A 19,792-nucleotide genomic window follows, 5' to 3' on the forward strand; every position below is an offset into this window, starting at 1 on the left:
AGTATATATATGTATTTTTTTCCAGTACAGTATGTTGTCAGCAATGTTACAAAACTTCACAATGCACTTCACGTCAAAAATGTCATTAAAGTCATTGTATAGTAAGTCATTTAAAAAAATCCAAGCTGCCAAAAATGTCTCAAAAATACATAGTATGTAATTAAGTGTATTTAAAGAAGTCTTCATTCAAAAAGTACATTTTGACCTAAAAACTTTAGTGTGCTATTAAAATTTCATTAAGTTATCGTGCAGTATGCCATAAAAAAGGTTGTGAAAACATCATAGTATGGTTTTCCATAAAAAAAGTTTTTAAAAAATCATTTAAAACTAATAGTACATCATCAAAATGTCATAAAAAATTATAGTTTTAGTTATAAAAAATAGTTATAAAGTATAATATTAGAAAAATCATAGTATTCAATAATAATATAAAAACATTCAAGTACAGCATGTCATTTAAAATTAATTAAAAATAATAAAAGAAGTCTCAGTGTGTGACATTAAAAAAATGCCACAGAATAGTATTCTGAAAAAGTCTGTAAGATACTGAAGTGAAAAAATGATCTGGACCAGTGATGATGAAAATGTAACGCACGCCTTTTCTGTCACGTTCAGGGGCCACCAAAGTGATTTTTGGGACGACCGTCGGCCCCAAAAAACATCCACCCACATTTTGAGGAATTCCACCTCGTGAGCACAGAGTCAAACCCATCACCAGCTTCCCTCACCGAGTTAAATTATTCTTCATACATACAGCTGCAGACTACGAGAGCAAAGGCCGATGCTGCCATCAAGTGGTTGTCTCAGACCTGCTCAGGAAAAACATCAAAATACTGAGTGTTCGTTAATAACTCTGAAAAATGCTTCGGCACAAACACGGCAAGAACAACAACTTACACAAATGTTTTTTTTTCATCAAAGTGTATATTTAAAGATGGCTGAACAGAACAACAATGTAAAAATGTAAACTTTGAAGGTGAGGGAGGGATTTCATCAAACAAAAACCGTGTTCAGGACAGACGGCACTGAGCTACTAAGAAACGAGTTAACTTAGTAGAGGAAGGAACCGTTCTGCCGCTTCTCATAGACACAAAATGAAAAACAAAAGAGGGCAACAAACTGTACATCACATTAAGGCTTGGTCTGAACTCTCCTCTCTTGATAAATGACAAATCAAAAAGGACGCGACTCCGATTTAGGCGTTTGTGTGACTGAGCAACAATGTGGCATCGTGTCGAAGGCGTGAAGCCGGAAATAGTGACGTTCAAGATTCAGAGAAGATCAGAACAAAGAGAACAAAGCGATTCAGACAATAAAAAAAACAGAAGTGTGGAGAAAATAACAGGTGAAACCAACAAAAGTCACTTTTCTGTGAGATGTGACAAAACGAGGAGAGCTGTGCGACGTGTTAAAGTCTTTTGATGTGTCACTTATTCGATAAAAAATGAAAAAGTTACTGAAGCGTGCACACAGAGAAACACCTTTAGTGTTTGGAACATCTGGAGAAGCCAGACACCCGAAGAACAGTGCAGTGCCCATAGAGTAAGAGGTCAAAGGTTACGGCTCATTAGAGCTGCGTCCCAACTGCGTACTATTAGCACGAGGATCAGCACGTCAACGGAAGATAAAATCAATCAGGTATTCTAATATTTGATTAATTTTTTGATTTCTAAAAGAAGAAAAAACAAAAATTCACTAGTTGTATTTTTGCAAATGTGAATATTTGTTTTTCTTCTATTTCGAACTAAATTGTAGCTTCTGTCTCAGCTCGGACTTTGTGAATGTGCATTTTTTCCTGTTTTGGACAGAAAGGTTAATTATGAAAAGAACTACAGATATGTTGAAAAATTAGTATTTTTGATTTCGGGTTAAACTTTCCCTGTAATTCTTCAGTGTGAGTTGCAGGAATTGGGACGCAGCTCTAAAGTACCGTAAAGATGGTCGTTATTCCACCGTGGTGTCAGAAGTTTTGACATTTCCTGACCTCAGTCGTCTCTCATCTCAGTTTCAGTGCCCGTGTACAAACATCCCCCTTCACAGTTCACACGTCTGTTTCCAGACATCTCCAACATTTCCAGTTTTCAACGCCTCAGTCTGGTCAAAGCACCCATCCCACCGCCGCCGCCGCGTTCATACGTGATGAGCTGAAACAAAAACGCTAACAGAACGGACAGTCACAAATTTTATCGAGGCGAAGGTGACCAGCAATGAGGCACTCGGCTTTGCACGCTAAACTAGAGAGCCCCCTCTGCGGGGAGGGAGGCCTAATTTATTATCACTACTTTTTACACACAGGTGCTCGCTCTGTCTTTAAAACCCTAGCAGCAGAAATGTACAATCTATGCAATTCATGAAAAAAAGGGCGGTGCGGAGGAGGGGGGGCATTGTAAAAATTCACATTCATTCTTCCAACAAAATCTCGAGCCCCTCTGTACAAGAATTATTGCATTCACTGATCTATTTGCTGTCATACAAAAAAAAAAGATTAACAAAACAATCACATAAAGAAATCAAGAGAAAAACGGACAACTGCATATTTAAAAATCACCACAAGAATCCAATATATTATCATCCTTTTAGATTATTCTTTACATTATATATTTACACATTAGGCCAATTTTTTTCTCTAAAGAATTTGTCGAAAAAGAAGGTCGGGGAGCCAGGCAAACGTAACGGAGAGGACGATGATAAAAGGGTTAATATTACAGATGGGCTGTGCCGAGACGGTGGCGTTCCTCCATACCGCATACTGTCCTCTGTACACGTGTCAGGAACAAGTCCTCGAGCGTTCACTCCTGCGCTTCCCTCTCGCTCAGTAATGAGTTCACATGTGCCGTGGAGCAAGGTCGATGGGTCTTTGGTGCAAAATGTTCCTCTCTATCTCGCCCTTTCACCTCCTCACACCCCCGATCCCCGCACTGAGAAGCAGTTAATTAAACGTACCGCAAAAAAAAAAAAAAAAAAAAAAAAACGAGTAAACCGAGTAGAGCAGCCCTATGCCTCGCCGCACATTCAAGTAAAAAAAAAAAAAAAAAGCAAGACAAAAGGTCCTCAGGATAAACGGACAACAGTTCTGGAGACAGCCAGATATGACATTTCTTCACCGTCCTCGCCACACGGGGGCGTTCTTAATGAGACGCGCTTGAGACCGAGTGCCAGATAATCGGGCCTCGGTGTTCTTCTTCATTGGTTGTTGGAGGTTTCTTCGCAGTTGTTTGTTTGCTTGTTTTCCTAGAAGAGTTCATCGTCACCATTATTTTTTTTGCAGTTTCTTGCCTTTCCTCAGGACGAGCTTGTTCTTGATGTGTCCTCGCTTCCTCTTGGCAGTCTGGACGGGGACAGAAGGAAATTAAATTACAAACGATTCTCCAACTACGCTCACTTTAAACTAAAACTTACTGGATGTGACTGGAGGAGCGGCCCCCCCTGAAGTCGGACATTTGAATCATCGGTCGGAAACTTTAAAGGATATATCCTTAAAAGGATAATCGCCGCCTCGTGACATTTTCACCCATGAACTAGAGACCTCGAACATTCAGAGGATGTTCGGCGTTCATTGACAGAAAGAGGATTTTTTAGCATTTCCTCGAGCAGAAGTGCTCCCCGTCCAGCCGCCGAAAATTCAATTTGTACAGAAAATGTCAAAAGCTTTTGAAGCCAAATTATGGATTTTTCTCTGGTGTTGGCACGTTAAATGTGGTGATTTATGACCACTGCGGTTCATTCTTGAGTGGTTAAAAAAAGAAAATATATCATTTGTTAAATTGAAGAAACCCCAAAACTGTAACAACTGATAGTGATGAAGAAACAGCCATCAAACACTTTCATCTTATGTTAAACTTAGAAGAAGTTAAACAACTTCTTTATCATTTTTTGGCTTCAAACAGAATCTCGATCTAATGACTGAATATGATGAATTTAGTGTCACAGAAACTGCTGAGCTACTTTTCTTTAGTAGAAACAAGTAAACATCGTCCACAAAACCCAACTTAAAAACCTAAAATTGGAGAATATACCCAGGCTTATTTGTTGTTTATGACATATTAAAGGGTAACTTCTGGTTCCAGCACATCATATAAAAGTATCATAATCAAAATAAATACGTGATATAAAAGCTGGTACTCCACATCCTTGAACTACAAGGCACTGAAACCATAAACAGGAAGTGTCCTGCTACCTTTTTGGAGGTGTACTTCTGTTTGGGCACGACGCTGCGCAGCTTGTGGTCCAGCGGCTCCCTGTTGTCCAGGTTCTTGACCTTGTAGATCCGGACCAGCCAGTGCTCCGAGGTGAACGCCTCCTCCAGGTGCTTGAACTTGATGTCCTTGTTGCCGATCTCGGCGTTGCGCGTTCGGTCGAAGCCAGGAGGCGTCCGGAAGTCCAGCTGGGAGATGGACACAGTTTATATGAGCTTGTAGCGAGCTGTGTGTTCGGGTTAAAACGCTGCATGCAAAGAGCTTTTTCTGCCAACAGAACGAGTTTCTGAGACATAAACAGAGTTAGACGACGACGATGATGATGATGATGATGACGAGAGGACGAAACTGCTCTCAGATCTCGGTGTTGGATATTATCCTTTAACTTAAAAAAGCAGAAAGGAGGGCCGTCGGTGGCTGAGCGGATAAAGCAGGCGACCATGAATAAAGACAGTGTCCCTGCCGCAGCAGCCTCAGGTTCGACTCCCACTGAAGGCCCTTTGCTGCATGTCGTCCCCACGTCAGAATACCGTGTCCAAAACCCGGGTAAGATCCATCTCGCCTGAGTTAACCCCTCGATTCCACCGGCAGCGTGCCAATGTCATCATATCTGCGGCGCTGTTCTGATGGTGACACTGCAGACTCTCAGAGATGGTGCTTTTTGTGTCATTTTCTCTTGATTTTTGTCTTTCTACCACAGCTGATTCAGCTACATACATAAATGCTTTCCTTTTCTGTCGGTTTAAAGGATGTTTGTTGTTGCTCTGTCGTCTACCGTCCTCTCGACCTCTCGGCCACGGCCCCCAAAGTGTAAAGAAAAAAGACACAACTCGGTTCAGCGGTAGATTTAAAGATTTGTAGCATCAGAAATGCAGACTCACAAATTCAAATTACATTTCAATTAAGACTATTTATTGACCTTTAAAGGTAACTTTTAAGACTTTTCAAGGACCTGCAGACGCCTTGGAAAGGCTCGCCGTTTTCCTCGTTTCTCACTTTGTACTAAGCTGAGCCAAACAGCTGCTGGCTGTAGCTTCATATCTGAGTGATATTATTATAATTTCATCTCAGCCTGCTGCAGTTTTACTAAATCAAACAGATCAAGACACGGACAAACACAATTATAAAAGAAAAACAAAACATCTGACAGCCTTTAGTGTACAGCGCCTGTCAGCGACGGTTACACTCTGTATGAAGCACTCAAAGCTCTTGTTCCTGTTTTTCTGCTCTCAGAGCTCTGACTGCGTCCTTCTCACATTTGCTTTGCCCTTGTCACCTCTATTCTCACAGCTGCACTCTATCTTTCTTCCGTCTGCTGCATTTCTCCTCCTTTCTTTTCCATTCTCACTCTCCCTTTGTGCACCGTCTACAGACAGAGCACCGTAATCTCATTTTTATGCCTTCAGAGGACGCGTGTGAAAAATAAATTATTATTAGTCACAATAGTTTATCTCTCGCTGCGTGTTTACTAGCACTGCTCAGCTCGTCACCTAGATGTCAAAAGACGAGATAAACAAGGTGGTATTTGTGCAGATATGAAGTACATACTCGACTCTGCACTGTACTCTGTATTATCTTTTAATCTCACTGCTACAAACTGCATCCTCAACTATCTTCTTACTGTCTTTTTCCAGACGTCCTCTAAGCTTCTCCTTGTCACATCCTGTTTCTGTAAACCTAATCTACCCTCTCTGCTCCGTCTTTCTTTCTTCCCTCGCCGAGCTCGCGTCCTCTTGTCCTTCGATTCCTTCGGTGCCATGTTTTTTTCCCTGAAACAGCGCGCACACAGCTTTGGCCGTCTGTTTATGGATGGCGGCTGCACTGATTCTCCCATCTCCGCTGAGCTGTTGGCCGGCCGCGTCTACAGCGGAGATGTAAGCACCTGGCACAAGGGATCCCTCTCATCTTTCCGCTGCTACCTGCCAGAAGTAGCCGTGGCACATTCAGAAGCCTCCGCCAATCCTTCATATCCCTCTTCCATCCTTTCCCCCCCCAAACACCCTCCTCTCCGAACCTCAGGAGCTCCCCAAGGCATCTCCTCGAATCCTCGTCTGCCTGTCTGTCAGCCAGCTCTGCTTTTAAGATACAGTAGTGAGAAGTTTTACACCTTGGTGTGGTGGCAGCTGCTTGTTATTCTCTGGTAAAGCTGCATAAAATATAGTAGCAGGAGTTTTTGCTTCCTTGGTGACGGCAGCTGCTTGTTACTTTCTGATCTTTCCACAAAGCTGGAACTCATTATTTATACCTACAAAGCGGATCGTAGCCCCCCGAAAATCTCGTCGCATTTAGAGTTTCTCTCTGGCCCTGACCTGACCTCACCTGGAGATAAAAAAAATGATCAAAGACTCGCAAAGCTGTTGAGATGTTGCCGATGTAATCGGCTCTCCTCACCTGCATTTCGCCAAATCGGTAATAGGACATCTTGTACATGAGGCAGTTGAGCAGAGTCGGTGATCCGGCCTTGTCCACTCTGAACTCTCCCTGAGGGGTGAAGTAGTCGCTCTCCTGAAGAGGATGAAAGGAAAGTCCAAGAAATTAGTCGACAGTGAAGGACTTCAGTAACACTCGCTGACCGGACATGATTATAAAGTTTGACAAAAATATCAAAGATATGGAGACATTTTCGCACTTTAATCAGGGTCAGATGGAGTGATTACGAGACAAGAACACATGAATTATATCACTTATATCAATAAAATTACTGTGTTCACATTAAAAAACAATGTTTTGAATCCCGTTTGAAAACAGTCTGGCTCAAAGGTGCAGACTGTGGGTCCGTCATAGCCAGACCTTCATTTAGAAGCTCAGCTGGAGACCCAAACTCGAAGACTAAGTCCTTGTATGTGTAAACCTACTTGGCAGTCCAACTCGCTGCGATTTTTATGTGCGTGACAAAAACTTCTGGCCGGTTAAGAAATGCTTTGGCAGCAGATTGCGGCGGCACGATAGGGGAGATTACTAAGCACTCAGTGAGACAATGTTGTGTATAAATAATTTTGGAGTTGGAATTGAAACTAACACAAAGTAGTAGGGATGTGTGGATCACAATTTTTTAAAGCCTCTGGGAACCCAAAACTTTCTTAATATGTAATTTAAGCTCTTACATGAGTAATAAGAAGCATAAAAATGATCAGACATTTGCCTCAATTCAAGTTTGAAACACTGTCATTTTAGTTTCAGTTTCCTGAGGCGGGGTTGCCCTCAAAAACTCAGTCGGTGTCACAATATTGTTTAACGTGCTTATCCGTACCATCTGACTTGTGGGTCGGCCTGCGTGACCTGCAGGATGTGGTTTAACCCTCATCACAGAGTAACTTCTGGATGTGGAAATACAGACGCAGGTTTACGGTAAACAGCATATAAATGTGTCAGATGACTTCCTGCATATTCTCAGTTTCCTGAGTGAATGTAAACCTCGGTGCGTTTTTTGCGGCTGTTACTTGCACTTTATGCTGATAATTCAAGCCAGACAATACAAATGAGCAGAATGGGAATAAACTTAAAAATCTGAATGTGGTATTTTCTTGCAGCAACAAAAGGTTTCTGTTCAGGATGTGCCTCTGAGACGGAAAACACGCCATGAACGTGCCACAATGGACTAAACACAGTCTGTCCTTGAGCATCATTATACAGCGTGAGCGTGTAAGAGTGAAGAGGAAACATTGATTTCACCACTGCGTGTGTGTGTGTGTGTGTGTGTGTGTGTGTGTGTGCTGCAGTTCTCACACTCACCCTGATGTCCTTGGGGTGCTCTCCCTCTGCTATCCGCACCATCCACAGGAACTTGTTTATGTCGTCTCCAGAGTAGCCGATCACGCCTCCGAAGATAATCAGCACGTAGTCCACATCCAACGACCTCATGATTTTGTAGGCCGCGCTCTCGTTGGACGACATGGCTTTCCCCACCTAGAAATCAGCGGTGAAGAATGACAAGCCGTGCTTTAATTAGAGTTTCACAACACAGGATGCTTCAATACAGCAAAAAAAAAAAGAAAAAGAAAGGAATTATTAAACAGACATCCATCTTGTATCTCTGTAATTACATTTCCTGTGGACAGATGCTGAAGAGACAACAGGCGGCAGGTAGAAAGCAAGAGAAAAGAAAGCTTGAGGGCTTTATCAGACTTAACTAAAAGACAAAAACATTCCTCTACATTTGGCAGCAGAGAGAGAAAAAAACATAAATCAAACCCACAGCATCTGACAGCAATTAAACTGCAATCCCCCTACAGTGTAAATTCAATGGGAAAAGTTTAAGCAAACAAGATTATCTGGCTTGTTGGAAGCAGCGGTTTTATACTACAGTATGTGGCAATTATATAAAAAAATGCACTGAAGAGTTTGCTCGTGGCTGCTGGAAGAAATCTTTTGTTTTTCTGTGTGTGCATGAATCAAAAGAGAAGGAGACATGAGAGAAACAGATCTCACCAGCGCTATGTGACTGTTGTTCCACGTGTTATTGTCGACCAGCGTGGTCCGGTTGGCCATGCCGGCTATCTGGTACCCGTAGTCCCACCACGACATGACGCGTGCATGCTCGTCCGTGTTCTGTCGCAGCCAGTAGTAGGCCTCCCTGAAGTCATCCAGGATGTTTCTCGTCCTAACAGGGAAAATAAGGTTGACAGGTAACAGCGTTGACAGGCATATGGCTGCGGAGGCTATTAATATTTCAGCTAAGACTTTGAATCAGAAGGGCAACGACAGCTGAAAATAGACCATCCATGCATAATAAACCCAGGGTTAAAAAACACCTCACACTTTGAACACTCCTGTCCTAAATTTACCTCGAGGAGCAGCGGCAGACATAAAGACGAGCAACCAATTAACTGTAGGTATGCTAATCATGTTATATCTGTGTGAGTGTGTGAGTGTGCGTGAGTGTGTGGGAGAGAAAGCAGCAGAGTGACAGCTCCGCTGCTCCCAGTAGCGCAGCTAAAACCATTGTCTGAGAGCTGCCGTGGTTCCATTAATATATGTATGAGGACTTTCGTCTACCATTTAGTCTCGGCCTTCAATATTTCCTCCCTAATGCTTAAAGAGAATAATTATGCCTGTAAAGAATCTCAGAGAGAATAAAATATAAGCTTTTTGTAAATTCAGAGTTGGTCCGCAGATGTTTTTTGTGACCTAGAAACACAAAGTTAAGCAATTATATTAAAGCTTATAGGTGCTCATATCAATATTTCCACAAACCTCTTATGAAATATACATGCGCTCCCTCTATCCTGCTGCACTGTGTGTTCCTGCGTACTCACACACGTGTGCTCATTTGCATGCAAGGTTGAGCAACCCATTCTTCTGCATCATGAACTATTACTTGAGACTTTGCTCGGCTCCTTGAGGTTATTTAACATCCATTACCCAGAGGTCCCACAGCAGAGGGCGGGTTAGATATAAGACTTTAAGTCTTTTTTTAATGCCGCTCGGAATTACATTCAAGACAAATTTTACCACCAAAACTGAAGGAGAAAAAAAACATGAACAAACATCAGTTTTCTAGGGTTAGGGACGGTTTTGCTCCAAACATTTATTGTAACAAATAATGTGACTTTTTAATCTTGTAGCGAAGACAAAGGTAGAAGAGAAATGTTATGTTGGGAACTTTTCTCGTAGACTTTGTTTCTCTCTGTATGGCAGATTGCACTGCACTGGTTCCCATCATGCTCAGTTTTTGTAACTTTTTGCGTAAAATACATCAAGCTTCATATGCAATGCCACATACCGATAATATCCTGCTTCCCTAGCGTCTCTTGATTTAAAGGTCCATTGTGTAGATTTTAGGGGGACATATTGGCATAAATGGAGCATTAAAAAGTAACATGAAAAATATGTGTTTAGCAAGTAATTACCTAAAAATAAGGATCGTTGTGTTTTCGTTACCGTAGAAAGAGCCGTTTATATCTACAAAGGGAGCGAATCCTCATCCGCAGAGATCAGAGTGTTGCACCGCCGTGTCTCTACAGTAGCCCAGAGTGGACAAACCTAACACTGGCTCTAGATAGGGCTATTAGTGTTTTTGTGTCGGCAGCCTTTCTGTGACGAGCGCATCGGAAAAACACAAATTTCTTAAACATGAAACTGCTTTATTCAGTTTCAACCTGTTTAAATCTCTGGGTCCATTTGTTTTGAAAGGAGGAGACCTCTGCAGGTAATTCGTAAAAACCTCCTCAACGTCTGGATGAAAATTAAGATAAGCGCTCATTTGCAGTTGATGGCCAAGCGGGCTGTTGACATGCCAAACTGCAGTGGAAAGACACTGAATTGTAATGCGAAACTGATTTATTTAGTGTTTTTACCGGTTTTGGAGAGGGAGAAACCTCTGTGTATATCTGCTCCTGAAACCCTCCTGGACACTGAACACTGGCAGTATTAATCCAGTTCAAAACTGCACTCTTCACCGCCAGCAGGGTTTCTACAGCTAAGATGAATCAGATTTAAGACTTTTTTAAATTCCACTCAGAATTAAGTTTAAGACCAATTTTCTAGTAACCAAAACTTGACAAAATAACCCATTTTAGTGTGGAACACATGAAGGACAATGAGCATATTACAGTATCATAAAAGTATCCATTTGGTTTACCAACAGAAGTGAGAAATATCTGGCATCTCTGGACAATTTTATGTTTCTCAATCTGCATGTGAGAGTCCACTGCTTGGACTACCATCATGACGAGTTTAAGAAAAGGAATATATGAATTAATAATAAAAAAAGTAATATATATATATATATATATATATATATATATATATATATTAGATTTTACAAAGCAATGTCAAAAAAAAACCAAATAAAAATCCCACTTTTGTCCGAGAATTTTAAAAAATTTTGAAAGATTAATTATTTTATTATTATTTTTTTATATTAATAAATTCAAGGCATTTTAAGAACCCTGATTAACACATTATAGCAGAGTTATGTGTTCACATACCCATCATGGTTGTATGAGGCCAGCACCACGCTGGGACTGGAGTAGGCGTTGCTGGTGACCCAGGTGCAGTGGACAGCGAACATCATCAGCAGCATCAACATGAGCATGGTGACGATGGACTTGATGTTTGGACCCAGACCCTCCTCTGCCTTCTCCTGCTCTGACACATGTTTGCGCACCTTACCGGCCTGCAGGGGGAGACAAACACTCTGATGACACAAGGCAGAGTCTGTGGGAGATGAATTATTGAGTGGGATAAATTATTGAATGAACTAATTGAGCAAAGTATCTTACAGCATCCTCACGTTTTCTGTACTGTGTGATGCATCACTGAGGATTGTGAGATGAACCCTGTGATGAGTTAATATCACTTCACAGTTGCAGCAGAGGATTGTTGAGGCTATAACAACTCTGGAGAGGAGGAAATCTGCATAATGCGAATATTTTTCTTTACCAGTACGTCCAATTACTGGACCTGACACCTAAACTGTGTCTGTGAGTGAGGACAGATGCAGATAACAGTATGCACCACACTACAGTAATGAACTGCAAAACAAACTGTTACACTCACTCCACTGACGGACTGTGAGGCTGCGCGTGTTGATACCCTTAAAAATATTTGTGCATGTTTTAATTGGTGTGAGTGTGCATGTGTGAACAGTATTGTCTTGTTGTGATGTGAAATATATATATATATATAATATAGTGTCTAAAAGTAGCTAACTAGTGAGCCATGTTGCCTCCTTTTTATTTCTGTGGCGTTAAACATGCAGGGCTGCATGATGATGGCCAAAATGGAAATCACAACTATTCGGATCAATGCTGAAATCCTGATTATTGACTGTTTTCATACACTCATCGTTCTGTGGACTGTAGAGGTTTTTTAACAAGTTGTTGCTTGACATAAGTGTTGTACACTTTTTGCATTGATTTGTTCTATCCTAAATCCAAAATACTTCAAAGCACTGGATAATGATGGTTGATGACGGATGATTTTTGTTTTCCAAAGCTGCTGCTGCTGCTGCGGGGTGCGGACAGCTCTTGAAAAGTGGAGGATGGTTGTTAGTTTAGGAAGCGCTTGATTTGATGTGCAGCAATTTTACCATGAGCAGAGCATGCATTTTAAAACACATCTAATTATGCGCAGCCAAAATTGTGATTGTGATTAATATTCGATTAATTGTGCAGCCCTAATGCAGAGCAGCGATTGGGAAAGATGTACGGATCAGTAAAATGACATCGCCAATTATATTTTGTTTGTTTCTTTGTCATGTACAGTTTTAACCTTATTAGCTTTTTAAAACATCTGAGTGCAGTCAAATAGTCAAAAATACTTCCTATATCTTTTCCTAAACATTATTCCTTCTCCTCGTTGGAAAATGTGATGAGGCGAGGTGTGTTTGTGTATAATTTTTTTTTTGGTGAAAGCAGCTCATACATGCAAGTCTTTTTCCTTTCGCATGTAAGAGTCTGCCATCACTTACCAGAAACTGTGACATGAATCGTGTATTTATAGTTATTTTAAAATCAGGACTAAAAGATAATCCAGTCTGTAACTGTACTCAGTGACTTATTTAAATAACCTGAGCTGTGTTTAGGTTTTATGTGTTGTCCTGGTTTGGAAGTGCCACATGCTATATGTAATCTATTAGTGTCCATTTTAATGTATTTCACGTGTCTTTTGTAGCTGTCATTACACCTGCCCGAGGCTGCAGCTGAAAATGTGAACTGGCACATTTACTGAAATGTCTGTTAATGTGCACTGTCCCTGTTTTATGGTGTACATAAGTAAACCTTTGCAGAAGCTTTTGTTTTGAAAGCTGCATTGTGTATGTGTCGACTTTTATTCCTCCATCATTGGCAAACTGGTGCTTTTTACAACATGTTTTTACTGACAAATATCAGCAAAAATGTGTGTCAATAATTGTGTGCAGCCTGTACTAACTGCAAAGCTTTTAAGCGCAGCCAAAATGTCCATGTCTGCATTTTTTTCTGCCAGTGCAGGGCAGAGAGGTTGTGTAACGAGCCCTGTCACCATAAGCAGACTTTCAGCATCACTGTCTTGATGTTCAAAAACAGGCTTATATGTGCCGTTTTTTAAGCATTTGTCAAATTCGCAAAATTGTTACATGGGCTACAAAGTTATTCCAGCAAACACTTCTGAAGGACGGATATTTGTGGGCAGCATATGAAATTATATGATTATTACAAGGTGGGCTGGAACAGACAAAGCCACTTTAAGATACAACAAAGTGAGACAGCTAAAATTACAGCAACAGCATCAAACAGTTGCAGCTGAATCACAGTTGAATCACAGTTGAATCACAAACTGGTAGGGAGTGAGGGAAGCTGACAAATGAGAAATCCAAACTGTAAAGGTGTGTGAAATCTACGAGGAACTACCACAATGACTTTTCTCGTTTGATCAAAGTTTTGACAATCGTTCTTGTCTTGACCTTGTCATACAGATTCCCAGAATTCCTCTTGTCGTCCTCGTCGCTGCTGTCCTCGGCAGGAGGTTTCTCCCTCTTCGTGTCATCTCCCATGTAATGCTCAAAGACGCTGGAGAAAGCCACCGCAGACAGCATGCACACCACCGGAGTCAGTGTCAGCATTAGACGCACCATCACGCCGGCAAAATAGACTGCGCTGATGGCGTACAGGGCCACTGCGAGGAAAGAGAAAAAGAAGGTGGCGGGTGGAGAGAGAGAACAAAGCAGACAAAGGTCAGACAAGGAGAGACTGTGTGAATGTAAAGGACAGACAGGAAATGGGGCGGCGTGCGAGACGGAGATAAAGACATGAAAAAGAGAAATTGAGTTGTAACGCAGCATAATCAGTCCGTGTTGGCTCTGCAGAGCTCAAACTCTGATTTGGAGAAAGCGCTGGCTGCTTCGCGTCCTTGAAAAGTGCCGACCCTGCTCAACAGGTGCACGACTAATCAATAGCTGTAATTGGCTGATTAAGTCGGAGGCAGAAACGGGTCTGCTGAAGGACTGTTTGTTGCGCTCAAAGGTTCTCCGTCCTTGATCTCGGCTGTCTTACTCTGTAAACATGAAAGTTTTTGTTTTGAGTTTTTTCCAGGTCCTCCTCAGTGTTTTTCTTCCAGGCAGATGGAGAGATGACAGTACATCACAATACTGGAGACAGAGGAGATACTGTACCGACGAGGATGCATCATAAACAAGGAGGCCTTCGATCTGATCACTACACACTTTGAGTTTTGTTTGTTTATGATATATTATTGCAAATGATGCATGAAAATCACAGCTCACAGTTAGGGCTGCATATGTACTTCTTAATACATCAATTGGGATAATCACTGATAGCTACAGAGAAAGTAACAGGAATATCCTCTTCCTGTTTTGGGTGAGCAATGGTTGAAGCACTTACTATGTACCATAAATCGAGCCTTTATTTTCTAAGGAGACTGTACCCGGTAGGAGACATAATCGCATAGTGAAAGTGAGGCAATCAACTTTTGCTTCCTAATAATAAGTTAAAGCAAAAAACTTGTCTATTTCTACTTTCAAGCAGAAAAAATGAGATGAGAACTCACAGTGGAGGAAAAACACAAATGTACTTTGTAACTCTGCTACACGAGAAAAAAAAGCACATTTAAAATAAAAACAAAACAAAACACAGATTTGAACAAAATGTTCCTACCAAACACTCGTTCATCGTTGATGTTCTTGATACAGAACCAGAGGCCTGCCGGGAACGTGCAGACCAGGATGTGGAGGTCAAAGAAGAAGGAGACCCACGTCGTCGGCTGGTGCTCCGACACAGACGCTATGATGGGGATGTGGATCTTGGCGTAGCTGCGGAGAGAGGGAGGGGGAGACAGACAGGATGTAATTCATGTTGGGTTGAGCGTGTTGGGAGCACTGAGACAAATTATACAATAGATCCTCCTGATTAACTCCAGAATTATGAGGAAAAAAGATAATTTACCTCCCCAGGATGCTTACGGTAAAATATGAACAAATTTAGCAGTGAAGATGAGTAATGTTCTTTTTTGGCTGTTAGTTTTCGTGATCCCTCTTTATTCATGATTACAGCAGTTCCTATACAATTTTAAATATTTCACTCTTAAGTGTTTTGTGATTACAGCTGGGTGAAGAGAAAACACACAGCACATTAAGGAATTAGTATCAGCCTCCAGAGGAAAGGAAAAAACTCTCCCATACTGCTTCAGTCAGCAAACAGGAGGGAGGCGAGGGGGGGATTGATTGGGTGTGCTGAAATATCAAACACGTTGCAGTGCATTTGGAGAACACAGGGTGCCTGGTGCTGTTTGGAAATAAGACAATAGTTCAACATAGTGCCTGTGCTGTGCTTTTTTCCCCTCTGGGATGGTGCAGGGGTTTACAGCCGCCTTAGAAAACATACACTCGACTGAACAAGTGTTCAATCGACAGTGAGAGTGTGAAGGTCAGCAGAGCTTACCCGGTGTCCCAGAGAGAGTAGAAACGACCACTCCACGGAGCAATGTATCCTGGGGAAAAAGAAAAGACAATCAATACAGAAATATATAACATTTCATGCTTTCCATGTGAGACCGGGGATGCATGAAGCGCTGGCGGGCGTCCTGGAGGGTTGTTGAATTATTTTGATGTAAAGCAAGTTAAGTTAGTCACGGGAAAATCTATTAAAACAGCTTTAGGATACTTTCATTAGATTGTTACAACCAGTGTTGACAGTAACTAGTTACATTTGACTAATTATGGCAATTAATTACAAAATAAATGTAATTGCAATCTGTTAAAGTTACTGAGAAAAAAACATGTAATTAAATTAGTAACTAATCAAAATGTTGGTGATTACAAAAGGGCGCATTAAAAAAATCTTTCTGGTAAAAAGTTTATATGTTGAATAAAACATTAATTCTGTTGCTTTACATCTTTTTGCGTTGCAGGAATGCCTTACTTTGGTTTATTTTTGGAAGAAGCTGGTAAGCAAAGTCGTTGAGACAAATCGAAGCGCAACATTTATGCACTTATGTTTTTCAGGTTTTTTCAGCTTTACTGCTGGAAAAGTAATCAAAAAGTAATTGTATTTGATATCTATGAAAGCAGAGTGTGCACGTGTGTGTGAGTGTATACCTGTGTAATGTATGTTGTTAAGTTTCGAGTTTTTGTATTGTTATTACATGTTTTCTTGATATGTTTTCAGTAGCTAAAGAAATTAAAATTAACGTATTAGGAAAAAAAGAAAAAAAATCACAGTAATCAAATTTAATAAGTTACGTTACTTCAATGAAGTAATTAAAATAGTAATGTAACTTATTATTTTTAGTAGTTATATAACTTATTAAGTCCCCCCTTTATACCACCCCTGCATGTTTACACAGAACCAAATAACAGCGGCATCTTTCCGCTGCAGCGTGTGATTTTACACTGCATTGGGGCATCCTGCAATCAAAAGATGCATGACAGACATGACATTTAACACGCGAGCGTCTGCCACTAGTGTGACATATGTGTGGTAGAGGAGCAGACGCTAATGCTAAAGCTCGGCTGAAGGAGTTTGCCTGTCCAAGCGAGTAACTCCGGCCCACTGTAAATGTTTGGTGAGGCAGAGAGTCCAGACTGAGAGCTGAAACAAAATGTTGAGCTCACGTGATCGAAATGGTCTAACCAGGCGAAAGTACATGTGCACACATACAAAGAATGTGAGCCCAGTCATATGTTGTGCTAAATTTACATACACAAAATAGAAATACAGCTAAAAACTCAATAAAGTTCTCTGCAGCAACACCAGAGGCCAAGAAATCACGCTGAACAGCACCACACCAGATATTTATAAAGCAAACTCAATCCAACTCTGCAGCTTTGAATAAATAAAACGGCAAACACTATCTGACCCAAAGGCCTGAGAAAATGTGCAGAAGTAGAAAAGGTTGCCTGAGGATAAAAAAAATTTGATGCGATAGTAAAGTTTTAATATTCACTCTGTATATACTGTTTAATGTGGAAATGTGCATCTACTTATTCAAAGGCCCTGAAAACTTGGTTTCTGTTCTCATGAATTTCTCTAAAACAATAAATATTCAAGACTAAATAAATTAATAAACAACAATCAAGATAAAGTTCAGGAAAAAAACATCCTTAGGCCCCAATCAGACAGAGAGGGTTTTGGCAGTCTTGGGGGCCTTTTTGTTATTTTTTTTAATGAGACAGAAGCGTTTTATTCACTACTTTTACGCTGCAGACCGCCCTGTGTTTTCCTGTTCTACTGCCTTGCATTTTTGCAGGAGCACCGTCAGAGCCTCAAGCTGAATAACTTCAGCTCCAGGCCTCTTACTCAGAACTTCAACTTTCCCATTGTTCAGCCAGATGAATTGAAAGGTGGTATTAAAGAGTAACTAAAACCCACAATTTTGGCCTGAGTGCCTCCTTCCTGGAGTGTGAAAAAAGTCTCAAAAGGCAGGTCTAGGAGGGGCACTAAGACATGCACAGTCACCGAATTGTGCCACCTCTTGATCCACAGCATCTCCCTACTCCTGCACACAGACAAAGTAGTTGGTTGGTAAGAGGGCGGTAGCATCACGGGGCTCGATCGATGACTAAAACAGGCTCCTGCTACCAGGATCAGCGCAATTCAATTGCAATAGCCAGGTTCAACTTTTAGAGGGCAGTCGCTATGCATGTTTATACAAAATATTAAGAATGTTAATACATTGCACTCAAATGTCAAGATTTGGACCCGAATCAATGAACAACGCTACCAAATACCCATTTACATTGCTTTTCCAATGGAAAAAAAGTGGTCTGGGGATTTAGTTACTCTTTCTGCTAGCATTAACTCACTTTCAAGTCATCTGAGGCTACTTTTTTAATGCCTAACTAGCAGTAATTAGGCCCGTCAATTCACAGCAAATTGTCAAACTGTCCCTGACTCATCCCAAAATAAACCTAAAATAAAAATAATCACAGCCTCATGAAACTTTACAGTCACAAACTAGAGACCCTGTGAAGATTTTGACCACTTGGAGCAAAATGCGATAATGTTTTGGCCTTTAATTCACATAAAAGAAGACACACATGCTCATCCTGCCATTGGCTCCATGCTATTCTGATGTGAAAGAAACGCAGCGCATTTATCTTGTTAAGACCTCAAGGATACACACAGTGTGTTTTGATGAAAAACTGAATGCAAACATAACTTTTGTTTGTCTACCAGAAAACTCCACAGGGCACCTTTAACATTCAAAAACCCAGATATCTGATGTGTTTCATCAGGACTGTGTGGTTTTGACAATGCTGCCACACCACAGGCAAACAACCCTTTTTTGATTCAAATGCAGCTGAGCGCTGTTTGGGCCGCCTACTTTAAAACAAGTGAGTGAGCACAGAGAAAAACAAAACTGAAATCTCTGATGTTGAATAACCAAAACTGTTCAAGAGAAAATCTGGATCTCGTACTTTATAGTCAGAAGTTAACTGAGAAAATATCACGGCCTTAAATAACATTCATATGAAGCCCAGCGACTACACTGTATGAAACCGGATTTTTTGTCAACTGTGGTTCAAAATCGAAAAAAAAAAAAAACTCAGAAGAAAACATGTCAATGCTGAAAATGTATTCTATTGATGGTACTTAATTACTGGAATTGACTTGTTTATAAATGTAACTGAAACCATTTAAGCTGCAAATTAGACTGCACAGGGTATTTTATGCACGCATACAAATGTCTTATTCTGGTTAGGCTTTGATGTGGAATACATTTCAGCTCTGAACTGTTGCTTGGGGGCTCTCACAACCACTCACACACACTCACATGTGTGCGCAGTCAACACAAACAAAAGCCTTAGCCCCATATTTCAAATTCTGTGACATGTTTGCTCCAACATGCAGCTGGATGCCATCCTTTGATGCTCTTTAAAGAGAGATTGTGGCTAATGCGTTTAATAACCCCCATCATCAAAAAAATAAGAGCACTTTTTAAAGAAGATGTTACAGCGCACTGAAGCAAAGCAGGCAAGGAAAACATATGAAAAAGCAGTAAAAGAGAGATGAAGTAGATATTTTGAGAGCTGATTTAAAGGATGACACTGATTTAACCGATCAATACTTGGCTCCATGTTCAAGATACTGAAGGAACACACCCAGCTTATGAGATGAAAAGTCTGACAGACCAGAGAATATGCGCAGTTTCACTGCAAATCTGGCATTTCACCAGTCACTGACTCCCACTGCTCTGCTCAGATGGCTGACACATCACAACGTTTACCAGACGTCCAGTTGAAGCCAGGATCCTCAAGAGACTTTTACATCCACATGAGTGGCAAATCAGTTCTAAAGCAGGCAGGCGACCAATCTGAGGACGCCAAAATTACAGAGGATGTGATGTGCCACCACCTCTGCGCTGGGCAAAGGGCCTGGCGGCACTATTTACATGGAGTGACAGAGTGTCAGACTGTTGGTTAAGGCAAGTAAATTATCTGCTGCCTTAATCAAGGTGAGAGGACCAGCATTAAGATTTTGGGTAAAAACAGTCACATGCTTTATTACAGGAATCCGCGGGGTCAATCAAAGTAAACCCGAGATGCACATAATACACATAACCATACAGCAACCTCGATATATATTGTTTATATATATATATATATATATATAGTATATATAATGTTTAGTGCCTTTACACTTGTGTTATTTGTTCTA

At 40.9% G+C, this 19,792-nt stretch overlaps 1 protein-coding gene across 1 annotated transcript in view; it reads right to left on the minus strand.

The window, feature by feature from the left end:
- Positions 1-1,139: 1,139 nt before the first annotated feature.
- The window catches only part of LOC121957621 (dolichyl-diphosphooligosaccharide--protein glycosyltransferase subunit STT3B), a 122,667-nt gene continuing 104,014 nt past the window's right edge, over positions 1,140-19,792 (minus strand). Inside the window, exons 8-16 of the mRNA XM_042506306.1 lie at positions 15,575-15,623; positions 14,792-14,946; positions 13,582-13,793; positions 11,126-11,313; positions 8,625-8,796; positions 7,929-8,102; positions 6,588-6,701; positions 4,178-4,384; positions 1,140-3,328 (exon numbers count right to left, since the gene is read on the minus strand). Coding sequence (XP_042362240.1) covers positions 3,254-3,328; positions 4,178-4,384; positions 6,588-6,701; positions 7,929-8,102; positions 8,625-8,796; positions 11,126-11,313; positions 13,582-13,793; positions 14,792-14,946; positions 15,575-15,623 — 1,346 coding nt within the window. The 3' untranslated portion in view covers positions 1,140-3,253. The remainder of the gene's footprint in view (positions 3,329-4,177; positions 4,385-6,587; positions 6,702-7,928; positions 8,103-8,624; positions 8,797-11,125; positions 11,314-13,581; positions 13,794-14,791; positions 14,947-15,574; positions 15,624-19,792) is intronic.

This window comes from Plectropomus leopardus, chromosome 18 (assembly GCF_008729295.1).
Source record: "Plectropomus leopardus isolate mb chromosome 18, YSFRI_Pleo_2.0, whole genome shotgun sequence".
NCBI classification, from domain to species: Eukaryota; Metazoa; Chordata; class Actinopteri; order Perciformes; family Serranidae; genus Plectropomus; species Plectropomus leopardus.